Source organism: Agrilus planipennis, unplaced genomic scaffold (assembly GCF_000699045.2).
Source record: "Agrilus planipennis isolate EAB-ADULT unplaced genomic scaffold, Apla_2.0 scaffold81, whole genome shotgun sequence".
In the NCBI taxonomy this organism is placed as follows: domain Eukaryota; kingdom Metazoa; phylum Arthropoda; class Insecta; order Coleoptera; family Buprestidae; genus Agrilus; species Agrilus planipennis.
In genome coordinates, this window is record NW_020438902.1 from 1,012,881 (window position 1) to 1,029,878 (window position 16,998).

The 16,998-nt window shown below is 33.3% G+C and overlaps 2 protein-coding genes across 4 annotated transcripts; both read right to left on the bottom strand.

The window, feature by feature from the left end:
• Positions 1 to 922: 922 nt before the first annotated feature.
• On the bottom strand, positions 923 to 12,857 carry LOC108737224 (tyrosine-protein phosphatase non-receptor type 9). Of its 3 annotated transcripts, none has more exons than XM_018469951.2 (6): positions 12,822 to 12,857; positions 12,078 to 12,345; positions 11,078 to 11,533; positions 10,665 to 10,894; positions 10,373 to 10,580; positions 923 to 1,273 (listed from the first exon to the last, which is right to left on the bottom strand). In XM_018469951.2, the coding sequence occupies exons 1-6, from the start codon at positions 12,840 to 12,842 to the stop codon at positions 1,047 to 1,049; spliced, it is 1,410 nt and encodes a 469-aa protein (XP_018325453.1). In that variant the 5' UTR covers positions 12,843 to 12,857; the 3' UTR covers positions 923 to 1,046. The 3 variants fall into 3 exon arrangements, with proteins under 3 accessions (XP_018325453.1, XP_018325452.1, XP_018325454.1); XM_018469950.2 differs by lacking the exon at positions 12,822 to 12,857 and adding an exon at positions 12,646 to 12,799; XM_018469952.2 differs by lacking the exon at positions 12,822 to 12,857 and adding an exon at positions 12,555 to 12,572 and having other exon boundaries at positions 924 to 1,273.
• Positions 7,406 to 9,513, bottom strand: LOC112904082 (sorting nexin-27-like). Its single transcript, XM_025973308.1, has 4 exons — positions 9,195 to 9,513; positions 8,602 to 8,795; positions 7,645 to 7,795; positions 7,406 to 7,582 (listed from the first exon to the last, which is right to left on the bottom strand). The coding sequence occupies exons 1-4, from the start codon at positions 9,253 to 9,255 to the stop codon at positions 7,407 to 7,409; spliced, it is 582 nt and encodes a 193-aa protein (XP_025829093.1). The 5' UTR covers positions 9,256 to 9,513; the 3' UTR covers position 7,406.
• Positions 12,858 to 16,998: the final 4,141 nt, after the last annotated feature.

Consider the following 16,998-nt stretch of genomic DNA (forward strand, 5'->3'; position numbering starts at 1 on the left):
ACAAAAATTAGTAAAATTTAAACTGTGGGTTTAATCAAAAATTGCCTTGGTAGCATTTATTCTGTTAACTATTACATCGACAGATGGCGGAGTAGGTCACTTTTTATGTATTATACTTATGGCTTAAACTGTCAGATGGCAAAGCTTGTTCGTTTCGTATTTAATATATTTGTGTTGCATTCGATAGATGGCAGGTATAGTATTACTTTTAAATATTAATACAGAGGAAAATAAAAATATACCCTAGTTCAATATTTTTATTTATTTCACTTTAAAATTTGAATAAAATGAAATTATGAATTACAAACCTTGTTAAACAAAAAAAAATTATTTCAACCATTTTCAGTCATGATACTGATGCCAAATGAGGAACTTTTGAAATTCTTCCATAAGAAGCAGTTTTATTTATACATATTATATAAATTACTAAATCACGTGTGTATTAGAAAAATTGTATTTGTTAATTAAATGTTTGGTAAGGGTTTTCTATGTTTATGCATTAGGTTAACAAATTCAAATACTTAAAATTTGGTAATATTCAGCTTGTATTTTTGTAATTAAACATGTAAAAAAAGTCTACATTTAAAGTTAAAAAAGCTACTTCAGATACCGCAACATATATAATAATTGCAGTTGTATTTTATCCATTGCATAAAAAATCTATTATTATTATTATTGTTTTACTGAAATAAGAGTAAATTAATAAAAAATAGAAAGTAAATAAATATTTTACATCCATTTGTTATTAAAAATTTTTCTCCTGTCGCTACATTTACAAAAGGAATGGGAAGTAGATAGAAATTGTTTCAAGTTAATAATCATCAGTTCTTTCTGTAGAAGCGGAAATAGCGAAATAAAACTTTTATAACGAAAAATAAATAAAAATAATTTATTAACACATGCACGATATAAATAAAAAGTGAATTAACAATACGATTCATTTACATATAATATTATATCGGAAAACAGCGTCATTCATTTAAAAATTTGTTATTTAATCTGTAATCAGAGTCATTCGAAGAATTAACTAACAACACATAACTATGCTATTCGGAGTCTTCATCGACTCCTTCGAAACCCGATAGATCGGCGGACTTGAGATACCCTCTCATAAGGGCATATTCGATTAGAGCCAAATGGCAAAAGACATACTGATCGGGCATTTGTATAGAGTAAGCTCTTTGGGATCGTATCCGTTCGACTGTACCCCTAATATCAACTGTACCCACGTCTTCTAATCGTGATATGCAAATGTCCAAGGTGCAGAAAGTACCTGAAATCAAAAATTATGAAAATTATTTTAATAGTTACACAGATATCAATATCACAAAATACAGTATTATAAAACATTAGTTTTTTAAGAAAAAAAAAGCCTTAAAGACACTATTACAAAATACAGAAGATATTTTACCCATACTATGGTTAGTTAGATAGCATCAAGGCAAGATGTCCTTTGGCAAGGGAGTTGCGCGAATAAAAAAAATGGGTGCGTGTACTTATGTACGCGCGTGAGAAGTTATACTTCTTTGGCATCATTAAAAATAGAAAAATACACAACATGTCAAAATCTTCTGTCACACAATGATAAAGAAAAGACGTATGTAATAAAAAACAATAAAACAAATAACGGATNGCGTCATCTCTTGGTTAGGCCGGAAACTTATCAATCCACCCTCGTATTAACGAACCTATATGTTATTATGTAACTCGTTAATTCAGAAGATTGACAAAGTGTTTTAGTCGAAGTTCAAAATTGCTTTTGTATCCATTTATATCGCTTAAAATAAAGTAAAATCAAAATTTTGACAATCCAAAAACGAATTTCTTTTAGTTTTGACGTTTGACTACTTAATTTAATCATTTCCACAACTGACCCTCAATCGTTCTGGTTTATGATTGAGACTCAAATCTATTTCAGGATTTCACTAAAACAATTAATCAATCTCCTAGACTGACTAGTCACTCCTGCGGAGAAATCTCACTTCGAACTTTGACTTATTACACATTAGATTTCAACGATTTCTGAAAATTCCTACCTGTTGTGTTACTGATATTACAGTTAATGTCAATACATCTCCCCCAGATTTAATAAGATCAACGACTTGCTTATGAGTGGCCCCTTCGACGTTGACACCATTTCTTTAACAAAAAATAACATTATTTTTCTTTTTTCAATAACATGCTGCCAGTAAATTAAATTATAAATTGCTTGCAACCTTCTAAGGAAAAGTAAATGTGATATGAAGTACATCAACTGCTACAATTAGGGAAATCTTGTTAATTCAACTTCTTTATTCTATTACATCAATTTTTAAATCCAACACTTACATAGAGTCTACATTATTTCTATGTAAGTGCAAATACCTGCTATAAATAACCGCGTTTTATTAGTTATTATTGGAACCTTTTTACATTCTATAAATTTAGCGTAGTTAACATTAATTTACCTTATGACTCGTCTCATCTCATGTTATATAGTAGTCAATTAATCAATCAATCTCATAATAGATCAATTGATTAGATAAAGAAGTCTGACTAATTTACAGACTCAATTGGTCGTATTGTCACGTCTTTCCGAAGGCATTTGCATGTTTATATCTCGCGAAATGATATAAGATAGGATAAAAACCAAAAATTATGCTAAATCCAATATGCTTGCTTAACTTTTTGGAGAAAGCATCATCGTCAAAAATTCTGTCTGAATACACAATATAATTAAAAAATTATCCAAAAAAGCATGGATTCGTATGTTTTAGAACTACTCCTAAGCCACACACCCATGTGTGGTGCATCAGGTAGGCCTTCGGGGTGGTTCTTACATAAAGCCATTTTAGTGACGGTAGATGAATGTGTGTGGGGCAATCAAAGTGTCCATGACTATCTGTTTAACTCATATGTTTAAAGAACTCTAGAATGTTGTAAGCTAAGCAAAGAATCTAGGAACTTAGGAGTCGCAATGTTTGTATTTATGGTGTTGGTTTTTCACACAAATAAAAACCTTCCAACCCTTAGGTGTTTAGATTCTCTGTTTAGTCATATCTAAGGGGAAGAAATGGAGAATTTATTATTTTATACAAACTGAAGGACAAGTTCATTAGGTGCTTTCAACCCCCACCGTTGCCCGTTTAAATACTCTGGTCGATCTCTAAAGGACCATTCCCCAATTCTAACCGTATGGGAATTAAAAGTATACAGTTAAGTATTAACCACCGTTAAAAGATTCTTAAAGTATACAACTATTTTAATACTTATACGTTGTCCTACCTCTTCAGTATGCCAAAGTCGTAAATATACGTTTTTCTTATTAATTCGATCAAACAAAAGGAAAAATCACGCTTTTTAATAAAGTATCATCTCTTAAAAAATCTACATACCGATTGAAATGTCTGTTACACCAAATAAATGAAGTTAACATTCCAAAGAAACTACACAGTATCTCATAACTTTATACACATGTTTGCGAAATTCTCCTATACGTATATTCATATTGGATATTTATATTCTTATTACAACATTCGTACGATTAGGCAAATGCCTAGGAAAGGGACATACCTTGTCACCTTACGAATGCACACACACACAAAAGAAAATTTGACAATGGAAATATGTCTGCGAACTGGTTTATTACAAAAATCAACAGAATGTTATACTTTCACTTGAGCATTATAAAATAAATTATGTATGTATATATTAATTGTTCTGTAGTGCAAGAATACACAGCTTATTTTCAAATTAAACGTAACATTCACTAAGAAGTATAGATTTAGTAAATTATCGTTTCTCAATTAAGTTAATTATAATTAATTTATTCTCCAATTAATTCATCTCAACTAAAATAAGTAAAAGTAATCGTAACATTTCCATTAATTTCTGACATCCTTTAGCTTACATAGTTCATTCAAAAAGTTCTAAGACTAACATCTACAGCTAGTGCTAACTGTTATCCAGTACTACGCAGTATCATTCTTTAGTTACCCATAGTTGAGATTATTCTTAGAGGGCATAAATAAGGGAGCCTCGTTTTCATAAACGTTAGATAAGCACGTACATTTTCACCACTACTTTTTTTAATTTAATTAAAGACAGGATAGCTTTAAGGATAGATATACAGAGACAAAAATTGAACATACTTAGATTTGCCAATTATAGCAGTTACTAGCATCTAGCAAGAAGGAATTGGTAGGGTTAGCTTTAGATAAAATGGATGCGGTATTGAGCGAAGAGTCATCATTATCATCATCATCATGATCACCACAAGGTCATCAGTCCTAAGACTGGTTGAACACGCACCTCCACTTTTCCCATTCTGAGCTAGTCTTCGCGTTTCCCTAAAACTAGAACATCCCACATCCGTAACTATTTGTGAACAGTAATCTAATCTAAGCCTACCCCTACTCCTCTTAACTTTTGTTTCTGCTTCTAATATGTCTCTTAACTAAGCCTTTCATGCCGAGAAGGTGCCAGCATATCTCGTTTATTCCTTATTGATTTCTATAGCAATCTCTGCTCTCATATTCTTTCTAATACCTCCTCATTCCTAACCTTTTATATCCACAGTATCTTGATCATTCTCGATCACGTTCCAGACATACAGTCTTTCGAATTTCTAAATTAACAGTTCGCGAGTATAAAACTGAAGACGACTCGACGCTACACTAAGTATCCTTTGTTTTAAATCTGCTGCTGCTCGTTCCACCCTGAGTTGCCTGACTTCCTTGATGCCAAAAATTAGCTACGTCATCTGTGAGTTTCTTATGCGGCCTTCACGAAAGCTAGACCTTCTATTAATTAATATGTAACGATAGAGACAATTTAAAAGTTAAAAGAATAAGGTAAATAACATACTGTCATCTATTGGGCATGAGAAAAAAACAATGCTGCAGTTCTGGTGGTATTTTTTATAGCCCGAAGTTTAAGAAGAGGCTTAGTTAAGTCATCTTGGATTGATAAAACTATACAAAAACTATAATTTCCCAAGTCAAATTAAAGGTATATCAACCTATGCGAGCTCCGTTATTACTGCCTAACCTAAACGTGAATTCGAATGGTAAATAGGTTACCATTCTCTGGTACAGGAGGATATTATAAATACTGTGGATAGAAAAGATTAAAATGAGGAGATATTACAATGAGTAGTAGAGCAGTAGGCGTTATGGAATTCAATAAGACATCGGTGAGATAGTTTGGCAGAACACCTTTCCAGATATGCATAGCTAGTTAGAGTTATATTAAAAGCTGAAACAGGAGTAAAGAGATTACTGTTCCCAAATAGTTAGATACAAGTTGCTCTAGTTTATGACAAAGATTGGCTCAAGATACGAACCAGTCTTCTAGCTGAACACCTTATGGCGACCGACGACGACGATGATGATGATGATAATCTTCATTGGAAAATAAACAACCTAAAAAGAAGAGGGGGGATCTCTTCAAATTTTAACTGTACCTACGTATTATAATATATATGAGTCTTATAGGTAGGTGACAAAAGGACCGACACGTGTAATAATTATCGTGTCTGAGTGATTGAAATCGTTACTTTTGCATGTAAAATGAACGATAAGATAATTTTTATCGATTGCCCACATGTACAATTTTAAATATATTTTTTAAGCAAATACATTATTCATTTTAATTAGCTACCGTCTGGGATGAAAAGTTAGTAAATTTTGGGGCAAAAAAGTAGATACACGAGCTTTCTAGATCAGCATATGAACTTGTCGAAAAAATCGATTATTAAAAATGATCGACTGTTCATTATCGTCTGGGAAAGATATGTATATAATTTTTTATAATGCACTATTATGTAAAAAGCCTCATAAATGAATCGTGCAGGTAATGATCTTTTCGATACACCTCCAACCCTTATCATGCCAGAATCGGTAACATATTTGTAGAGTTCGTTTTTCATTTTAGTTTTCATCATAGGATTTCCATAAGCTCTGAAATTTAATTCTGGCCGGACTTCCTCGGACACCTTAAATACTCAAACTTATTGGGGTAAATCCGAACGTGTGGATACCCTATTTCACCATAGCTAAATCTGCATAATTCACAATTTTTTAATAAAATGTTTAACGAATTTACAAATTCGTAACTTCTTTAATTTCTTATGACAATTAAAAAGTGTTTTTTTACCCAATTCCTGTATGTCCTCTCTGAGGCTAAAGGCTTCTTGATCATTTTTATTTTGTAAAACGATAAGGAATTTTGATAGCAACATAATATTTTTCAGTCAAACTGTGTATTAAACACCTATACTGACAGTGTATTAACAGTATTGTTCTATAAAATAACATTGGAGCAAGTTTTATTTCTAAACAATGTTCGGTTTAATTAGACGAATTAGTAGTATGTAATTTTTGTGAAGAGAAAATTGCCACTATGAACACAACTAATGTGGGTAATAAAAGTCGATAGGTATATTAAGACAAGTATTATTAACACTCGTTAAACTTTTATGAATACCAGCTAATTCTGGCAATTTTCCAATGGCAAAAACAAGTGTAAGATGAAGGTCAACTTAAGCTTGTTGCTGGTCTTTGAAGACATACACTAATTATGTTGGTATATGTTTTATTAACTTTTTTAATACATATACATATCTATAATTTTCACATCACTAATTTTGTCCAAAAAATCTAAAAAACTACAGCATAACAATACACCTATAGTAGGTATATCAAATGGTTTCAGGAAATTTACGATTTAGCCTTTAAGATTTTGGAAAGTAGATAGAAAAAGATATACAATTTTATGGTGGAAATTTCGTATAATCAAATGCAAACAAATGTTGGATTTGGATTTTGAGGGAATATATGTAAGAGGTTAAATGTCAAAATAGAGAGCATAGAGAGGCTAAATAATCAATAACTGACCCTCAAAACTAGGTAGGAAGAAAACAACTCGTAAGAATTTTACTTACACCTCCAGAATTCGGTCACCTTTTCGTATACCGGCCTGTTCGGCGGCCCCCTTTTCCAAAACGGCACTAACATGTTGCAGAGGGGCGTACAATTCCCCATTAATGCTTCGCAGTTGCCCTCCTTCACTAACTTGACCACGAACATTGAACCCGAATCCCGTTTCAGTCTTCTTAATTGTCACAACTCGAGGTCCATTTGCCGACACTTTCATGTTACCCACTAAACGATTGTTTTTGTCCGGTTCACTATCGGCCATTATAATGTTTGACGTTTAAGTTTGACATAATTCAAACTTTCCTGCATTTGCTGTCTACACTTCCACACAAATAATAATAATACCTCCTTCCTCTTTCCACACATACAAAATAACTGGAAAACCTTGAATCTCGGGCAATTTTTAGTAAAATATACCAGGGTATATCTTCTTCTTATTTTTAATTTAACAAAATATATTTNAAAAACAAAAGTACATAGAGTTGTAGATCAAAAGTTACATACCTGCCAGAAGATGTACGATGTTGCTTGAGTATCGTTCATTAGAGACAGTTCTTGACTCAAAGAGAAAAGCCATTTTCTTATACAAAGACACGTGCTTGTCGCTGTACTGTAATTTTGTATGTATAAATTATGGGGGTACTCAGAGGGTTGTAACTTGCGTTCTAAATTTCAAAAAAATAAATTAAATAATTTTACTGATTTCGCTGTTAGTGTATGTACTCACCAAAATTATATTCGACTATTTCAAACAAATAAAAATAGAGTGCTGTTTTCCTAGTCATGTTAATTTTTCTAACGACTGCCGCATACACTTCATCGGCATTTGAATTCTTCTTTAACGATACTGTGACCACTTCTCTATCTGGCAAAAGGATCTGTACCAAAGTTATTATTAATTAATTTTCAAAAATCATTAAATTAAATTGTAAGTTTTCAAACTACATTACTTAAGAATTCCTATACCTATTGTTTATCTAAACATGAAAATTAAAAACTACAATATCACATATTTTAGATAAGACTTTTATGATTTGTTAGATATTGCACAACGTGTTAAATTATACTAATGTTCCCTTCGAAGTACTAGATGTTTACACGTTTGCATACATAATTAGTTAAAACCATTTTATATAACACGTTTTGTAAATTACTCGTTTCATTTTCCAATAAAAATAAATACTTTAACGGAAAACTACAGGTTTGTGTCACAAAATTAAAGATAACAATTGCTAAAATAACTTAAAAATATGATCCTACCAATTTATAAAAACGAAAATATTTAAAATTTAACAGGCCAATAATTTACCAACGAATTTTAAAAGTCAATTTGAAAATGACTATTAAAGTAACAAAACAGATTTACGCTGCGTTCAGGATTCAATCGTGAGCGCGCAAATTCAAATGGATTTCATGCCCATCTGCTTAAACATTTAGACAATAAATTATTTATTACATAGAACAAGATGAAAAATACACCAATACATCGACTTATAGTAAATAGTTTTTTGCAATGGAATTTCGTTTTCTATAAAAAATTACTGACTTTCCAGTGTTTAGTTGTACTTTCATATGGCTGTTTTAGGTTTGTCAAAAATTTGAATCCTGTGTCAATAAACTTATCAGTATAACAACCGCACATCCTGATTAGATAAATAAAGAGGCGCAGATGTGTTATACTTACTTTTAAGTCAACAGGGCTACAATTACTCTCATCGTCTTGATCTGTAAGGAAGTCTTGCATGATATCCGATTCGGCTATAACCCTCACCGCACATACTTTTTCCAAATATTGCTCTAAACCTCTACGTCGGGCATCTAGCTGTTGTTCGGTCAACGTAAACGGCCATTTTCCCGGCAATTTTGGAAAATTAAAACCTGTCAAGAAAGTTTCCATTAGCCATTATAAATTAATTTACCATACATGGAGTTAAGCTTTTAGGTGGGGAACCGTATCCCTTTCTCAACTTCAATATTTCATCATTCTTAGCACCTATAGTACGTTCCGTATCATGGTCAACGGCGTTATCAAAAGAGAACTCGATATTCAGGCTTCTTGATTATGGTGACTTAGTCTTACAGTTAGCAAAACCACAGCGAATGATTTTATGCCCTTGCTACGTTCCCTCAAAATACCAACCACAGCACCTGGCTAAACGTCAGATAAACAACTCCATCGATGGACTCGCAGAAAGAAGAAAACCTGGACCACCATCGAGTCCGAATATCGAGCCTTCTTCCAGTCTAATTTGTGAAATACCAAACTTTACGTCTTACGAGAAATTTCCAATAAATTTTTGTATTTATTATAAAAAAGTTGCGAGAATAGAAGTGTCATTTGTATTGATTAAGTTGCTTATAATGCTTATTTTCAGTAAAAAAATTGAAAAATGTACATTATGTGCGTATTTGACATTGAAACAAACATTCCATTTGAAGTATTATCGCTTATTCAAGGTAACGTGGGCAGACATACAGACACACATTCAAACATACTATCCTGAACAACCACAACTTATAATTCAAATATCATCCGCTTTTAATTAAAGTTACTCTGTTTGACGTTACTCAACTTGTTAATAATTAATTAAATCGGCACAAATAGAACAAAAAAAATAAAAATATATTAGTGGAAGTCGTTGTATATAAAAGTAACATAGAAAATCAACGTCAATAATACCTTAAATTTTTGATTTATAATTGGAGTATTTTTATAAATAAAATATTAGATAGGTCCGCACCCAAAAACTAGTGGATATATTTTGATCATTTTTTTTAGTTTTTCCAACAAATACAGCCAAATGTAGAGAAAATGTTTGCCAGCCGGAAATTTGGACAAATAATAACATATGTTAACATAAACATAATTAGAAAATGTCTGTAACTAAGGTTTGCAAAATTATGCTGGTGTATGTTAGAAAAATGTTAAATGGGACAAGATGTTAAATATACTTAGAAATGTAGGGATGAATTACAAAGATAGAAGAGTGATACTTAGTTTGTATAAAGAACAACAGGCAGTTATAGAGCTGGGGCTGCAACGTAGAGAAGTAAATATTAGGAAGGGAGTCAGACAGGGATGCACACTGTCAGCGCTACTTTTTAATCTATACATCGCAGATGCCATCAACATCATTAAAGACAGTAGAACTGTGGGGATAGATATACAGGGGCAAAAGATTAGTATGCTTAGATTTGCAGATGATATAGCAGTATTAGCATGTAGCAAGGAGGAGTTGGAGAGAGCTTTAAATAAAATGGANCGGTTGAGTGGGCAACTTCATCCTGTTAATTTTGTGTTACAGTGATGCGCGCGCATCTTGAAATTTCACTCTCATCAGTTTTTCATAACGCGCCTAAAGAAGTATAACTTCAATAAAAATAACTTTTCTTCATTTTTCGAACGATAAACTCCCCTGTAAATATTTCAAACTACCGAAGAAATGGTAAATTACCTGTCCGTCCTATTCCCGCACTACAATGGACGACTATCGGAGGTCCCCGAGGATGTCCAGCCCACGTGTCTCCTAAAGCGGCTACCATAGCGGTTTGTTGATTCCTAACTTTTTCTAGAAAATCTAACATGGCTCTTGCCGAATGTGGAACTCCGTAATCTGGCCATGACGTGAACTGCCAGTGTGACACTTCTCTACATTCTTCTGTCTGAAAAGAGAATCAAAAATGCAATTAATAATATAACATTTTAGTTTACACGTGATTTCTTAGTTAAACAAATAAACTACTTACTTTATTATTTGTTATTTTTAACATTGTGTTAGTATAGTCTGTATTAGCGTCGATTGCTACGGTTTTTATGGTGTAAATCCCATACGTAACTTCTCCATCAATATCTGGTTCCCAATACTGGTGACATTTTGGTCTACTCCTTTCCATAACCCGCGTTGTCATTACTATGACTAAACAATGTTGTTCCCATATCATTCTCCAGAAATCCGGAGTAGTTTTTGGCAGAGGACCTGTTAAAATAAATTTACATGTTTCCATAAATGATCATAACATTTGAAAGTTTCTTTTTTGAATTTCAATGCTTGATTTGTTTCTAACTATTGCAATTCTTTATATAATTAAATTGGACATTTTACCAACTTTTATGTGTACGCAATGGATTATTCACTGTAGGGTATTGTATAATCACTCACCCTGTGTATTAATGAAGGCGTTTTTTTGTTTATAACCGTCCACAAAGTTCGCGTGTATGTAATCACTGTCACGGTCACCGTCTATTTCGGACAAAATCACACGACTATGGTCATAGCACAACACGTCAGTATATCGATTTTTGGGCAGGTTGGCTCTCGTTTTGGCGACATTGAACGTGCCGTCGGGCGGTCGCATCCGGATTTCCGCGTATTCCTGCATAAGACCGGACTTTCCCCGATCTCGGATATAGTCCAGAAGTTGGGGCATGGTGAGTGCAGCACCGTCTCCATGCAGGGAATCGTCGTCCGAGAAGCCGCTCGATGCACTACTAGGGGGGTTCAGGTTGTTCTCTTCCGCCCAACTGTCCACGTTTATGTGATTGGCAGGTGCCGATGATATTTCAATGTCTTCGACCGCACCAGTGACAAGTTTCTGAGGAGATGGCGTCTTTCCGCCTAAAATAAAAAAAAAAAAAAAATACATTAAGTGATGTCAAAAAATTTATACTGTATCAACTATTGAAGAGGTTTTTAGAAAGAATAGGAGAACAGAGGATTCTATGGAAGTCAATAAAAAATAGGGGAGATAGGTTGGTAAAAAAACACCTTCTCCGGCACGAAGGTCTAGTCAGAGACATATTCGAGGCAGAAACGGAAATTTGGAGGGGTAGAGGTAAACCTAGATTAGATTACTGTTCGCAAATAGTCAAGGATGTGGGTTGCTCTAGCTTTAGGGAAGATTAGCGCAGGATAGGAAAGAGTGGAGGTGCGTGTCCAACCAGTCTTACGACTGATGACCTTATGATGATGTATCAACTATGGAATTATAAATGAAATGGAAAGTTTTTCCCAGGATATTTCTACTTGAAATGCCATTCTTTAATTAATAGGAAGATGTAGAATTATAATGTCATCACAATAATTCAGATTAATTGCAGAAATACTTATTAACTAATTTAAACATACTTATTATGACAAAGTATCTGCGATACTGACTTACCATATTGACGGGGTGGCGATTGGGGTCTGGTGGTCATGGACTCTGCGCAGCGCAAGAGCCAAGCGTCATGGTCCAGAGTGTGGTTGCCACCCAGCTGGGTCGGCAAAGAGTCCCTCGGTATGTGACTGCTCAGCTGTGCTATGGACACCGTGTATACCCGTTCGCGCAATTTTTCGCGTACAAAAAGCCGCAAAATCTTGAATGGAGCTTTAAACCACAACGGTGCCGTTACAATCAAAACTTTCTTAAGTTTAGCTGGGTAACCACCCTGTAACAAAAAAATGAACGTTATAAGCCAATTACGAATTTCGTTCAATAATGTAACCCAACCACACTGCTGTGTGCGCGCCTACAGTTATGAAAAAAATATTTACATATAGTTAATTATTGATAACACAGGTCAATGTGGATCGGGAGATTAAAACTTAATTAATTAAAAATTAATTGGATAAGGTCTTCTACTCTAATTTGTCCTACCATTTAAAATGTAACCGTTTTTTAACTTATTAAAAATATTTTACACTATTTATAAATAGATATTGTTATTATTATTGGCTCGAAAACGTACCTTAGTGGCATAGGTTTTTGCCATTTCCCATTAAAAATAAAACCAGCTGTTACGTCCGCAAAAAATCAAGTTTAATAAACTCTTTGTGTGGAAACAATTTTAAAAGAAACCAGTTTCAGCGAACACAATCGCTTTATAACTAGGTGTTAATAACAGAAGTAGAAGCAAATATTAACTCGTATTAATTTACAATCCATTGTTTTCTTCGTTATGAGTAAAGCCTTAACTTAAAAATAATTATAGTTCAAACACACGTCAACAGTGGTATAAATGAGAAACACAACTGAATTCAACTACATGTTATGTATTTGCTTTAGAAGCAATTGTTGAACTTTCTTATCGAAAGAAATAAACATGTAAAAATATCTCCACTGAATAATAAATAGAAAGATCGTTTAATAACAGTACAAACACTAGTTACAGTTTCGTAGCCAACTAGGAACTAGAAACCATATGTATGTATTATACATTATCAGCTTATCATCCTCTTCTTATTTATAAACCTAATAGATTAAATTTGATACACAGAAGATTGATGACCAAAGGAGATGAGATTTTTGAAAAACCAATTTCTTATACTCCTTTCGATTTGCATTTAAAAATGTTATTAATATGCTACCCACCTGCTCTTTTTGTTTGTTAACTACTATTGATGCAAAGTAACTGAAAAATCTTGAACTAACCTTCCATGGGTACTTCCGATGAAAATTAATACAAACAACGAAATAAATAAATGTCTTTTATAAGTTTAACCTCGATGCTGTGTTTTCTTCCGGGCTTTTTGGCCGTGGTCCGTGGAATCTTGATTTTCCAAACGTTTCGTCGTTCTTTGCTGACGGCATCTTCAGTGGTGACTGGGCAGATGCTGAGTCGTAACTGATGTTAAATTCATCAATCAATTCAAGTATAACTGTTACGACTCAGCACCTGTCCAGTCACCACTGAAGATTCCACGGACCACGGCCAAAAAAGCCCGGAAGAAAACACAGCATCGACAGATGCCGACCATGAAAGCCTAAGTAAGTTTAGCCTCCTTTCCAATAATCTTGAAAATAGGTTTTGATGAATATACTATCAATTGAAACAATATTGGGTATACAACATTAACTTTGAGTGATTAGGTCGAGGTTGGTAAATTGCCAGAGAACCCCTCCATGTCGTGAACGCGTCTGACACGATTGTCATTTATTTGTAAGTACCTATACAAACAGATTTTGATTACAGGTATTACTAGAGAACCTGTATGGGTATTGTACTTGCCTCAGCATTAGAGAAAATACATGACAACTTCCAACACTCACTAACTAACTGGGATAGACGAATTATTGCGCGAAAGGACTACATGACGATCTTTGACTACAACATATACATAGATTAATGATTCACTTCAAACGGTAAAGTATATGCCTTTTTTTCTAATTAACACGCATCTGTAATTAAAATTAGAACGGTAACCTCATTATAAACACATATTAGATGGATAAAAGTATACTTGGTGTCTCACGGTGACCACCCAACCCATTAGAATATTTCGGAAACTACTTCGATTTAAAATTTGAAGATTTGTAAAATGCCTTTATTGTATGTGCTACATAGATGCACTTCCTGTTATACCGGAAGTTGACATCAACTTCGTTATTTTAAATAGAACACTCTATATATTACGACGGTTCGTTTCTAGGTACTTTTCTTCTTCTGAATTTTACCGTTTTCAAGATATTATTTTTTTTTTAAAAGTAGCACAGCAGGAGGTAGCGAAAAAGCATGCCTATTTTACAGTAAGAAAGCTGGAGCAATAACATTCACAGGAGAGATAGCTCTACCCTCAGGCTTCCTGTCTATATTTTTAAAGTGGGTTAGTTAGGTCCCTTTCCCATCTCATCTAATTTTCAAATTATTTTTTGTTCGTTGTGACTGTAACTAAAACCGTTGAATTAACAGTATTCCAAAACAAAAAATACAAGTAAACACCCATGCTGACGGTTTAGTAATTAAATAATTTGATTCTTAATGTCAATTATTAAATATTTCTGTTATTCAGTATAGAAAATAATACGTATGCGGCTAATAAGCAGGGATTTTTTAAAATTCAAACTGTACAGGAGTTACGTAAAAATTGGATCCAAAGTTTGAGGCATCGGTCAAGCTATAGCCCAAGCTGCCGAGTCAAAAAGGTTGAAATTTTACAGAAAGGTTCCTTAAACAACAGTGTTATCTAGTACTAGTACGAGTTTTTAAAATACCATCCCTAAAAGTATAAAATAGGGGTTAGCAATATAATAGAATTCCACGTGAACCTAGTGGATTATAAAGCATGAGTACTGGGTACATTATATTCCATGCATCCATGGACTACTTATCGGTGTCCTACTCAAAATAAATTAATGTAGGTGCATGAGATGCGCTTCTTGTACTTGAAATAAATTATCTCTTAGACACGGCTCTTGTGTCATTTCCCCTTAACATCGTATATACTCACGTTATTGATGTTAGTAGAAAATAGAATTGACCTTTATCTTGAAACTTCGTTCTTGAAGTCGTCTCGACGCGCTACTGCTTACTTTACCTATTTTTAACTTCTATGCTAAGGACAATATTTTCTTTCGTATCTTATCGTCCACATTTACAGTAGGCGTCTTATAAGAAACAAATAGACAGATTTATTTTATTTTAAAAAGAGCAGAAATAAGTTTAATTGGAGAGATAAATTCTATGAAAATTCAAGTATTAAACTAAAAGTAACGTTTTGTTGTTTAAATTTTTCTTTCTTAGAATACATAGATTTATGGTTATATTTTTGAACTTAAAACCTTTTGAAATATCTCTCTTCATCATTATATAAAATACGTATTAAGGCAAAACGTTCAACGAACATAGAAATTGTAAATTTTTTGTCGGCATTTTTCCTACCATTTTTTGGATGGATAATTTGGCGAACCTGTAGAGTATATTTTTCAACCAAGTTTATTTGAATATATCACCTGCTTGGTTGAAAATTAGGGATGCGCCAGACAGTGATTTTGGCGGGTACTGGATAACCGGGTACCCGGCATTAGCTGTGCCTGCTATTCAGTTCGGTTAATGATTCATGTCTTCATTTTGGAGGGATCTTTCCATTAAACACCACCCCCACCAACGTCCCAAACCACATTCAGATCCATTAAAAAAATCGTTCAAACACTAAACCAATGCAATTTTAATTCCTGTTTGGCGTTATTTCAACGAGATGGTTAAGTTGAAACCACTGAAACGAGCTTTTAGTCAACGAAATAAAGCACTGAACATTCAAATTTTGTGCAGTAAGTCGGATCGAGATGCAGTTTTCTGCATTTGATTCGCGAGACCGTCTACAAACTTTATGAACATAAGCATCAAGCATCGGTGTATAAGAATAATGCAGTCTTATAAGTGCATTGCAAAGTTGTTATAAAAAACTCGGTCAGTAATGATAAAAATAAGTTCAATAATAAGTTATCGTCAATCAAAACCCGAAACACCAACAAAAGCAACAGAAACTGTAACAGATCGGTCACACTGACGCATTCATGTTCATGAGAAAAAGAACACAAGAACTATATCGAAATAACCAGAGATACGATTTATTTGAAATGCAAATACAAAATAAAAAATACCTATTTTTATCTTGCATTTAAATACTTTTTTGAGAAAAGCATCCTTGGAAATGGTTAATCTAAAATGTTGGATCGATATTGTTTTCCGGGTTCAATGACATGGTCCATGGAATTTTGAAGTTCCAAATTGATATCAGCACCTGTCAAATCACAACGTATCATGCCGTCAGCAAGTCAGCAACTACGAAATTCTATTGAATTACAACAAAACAATATCGAATTGATATACGCCAGCTGTATAAAACTGAAAACCAGAAGATATTGTGGTGTTCTAATAAGTGCCTATAATCCAAAATTTTTAGAAAACGATTCGAAAAACCACTTATTAGATGAACCCAAAACTAAAGAAACTATTGATTCCATTTCTTTCTCTTATTACAATGTGTAAAAGGTCAGAAACAAAATGGGGTTGTAAATATTTTGATATAAAATGATTGATGTTGATTCTGCATCAATAAAAATATATGCAACCCTATTTTGACTCTGATCTTTCACGCTAAACCAACTATTTTAGTATCAGTGTGTTTTTTCCAATTAAAACGAGTGACAAAAGGCAAATAAGGAAGCATATTAGAAGAATTATATGTTGCTGAACTGAAGAAACTATAACATAAAGATAGAAAAAAATATATACCAATCACTTCAAACAGAAAAATATGAATCATACTTAATCACTTTTTATGGGGGTGAGACCGCCACGAACTTTTTATGGTACAGTGGT

Bases quoted from the DNA above. Each gene is read 5' to 3' on its own strand.
- LOC112904082 (XM_025973308.1), bottom strand. From the start codon at position 9,255: ATGACACTTCTATTCTCGCAACTTTTTTATAATAAATACAAAAATTTA. The intron at 8,796-9,194 runs GTAAGACGTAAA...CTTTCTTGACAG, and splicing joins AAATTTATTGGAAATTTCTC to GTTTTAATTTTCCAAAATTG. The intron at 7,583-7,644 runs GTGAGTACATAC...TTTGAAATTTAG, and splicing joins AATAGTCGAATATAATTTTG to AACGCAAGTTACAACCCTCT.
- LOC108737224 (XM_018469950.2), bottom strand. From the start codon at position 12,669: ATGGCAAAAACCTATGCCACTAAG. The intron at 11,534-12,077 runs GTAAGTCAGTAT...TTTTTATTTTAG, and splicing joins ATCGCCACCCCGTCAATATG to GCGGAAAGACGCCATCTCCT. The intron at 10,581-10,664 runs GTAAGTAGTTTA...TTCTCTTTTCAG, and splicing joins TAAAAATAACAAATAATAAA to ACAGAAGAATGTAGAGAAGT.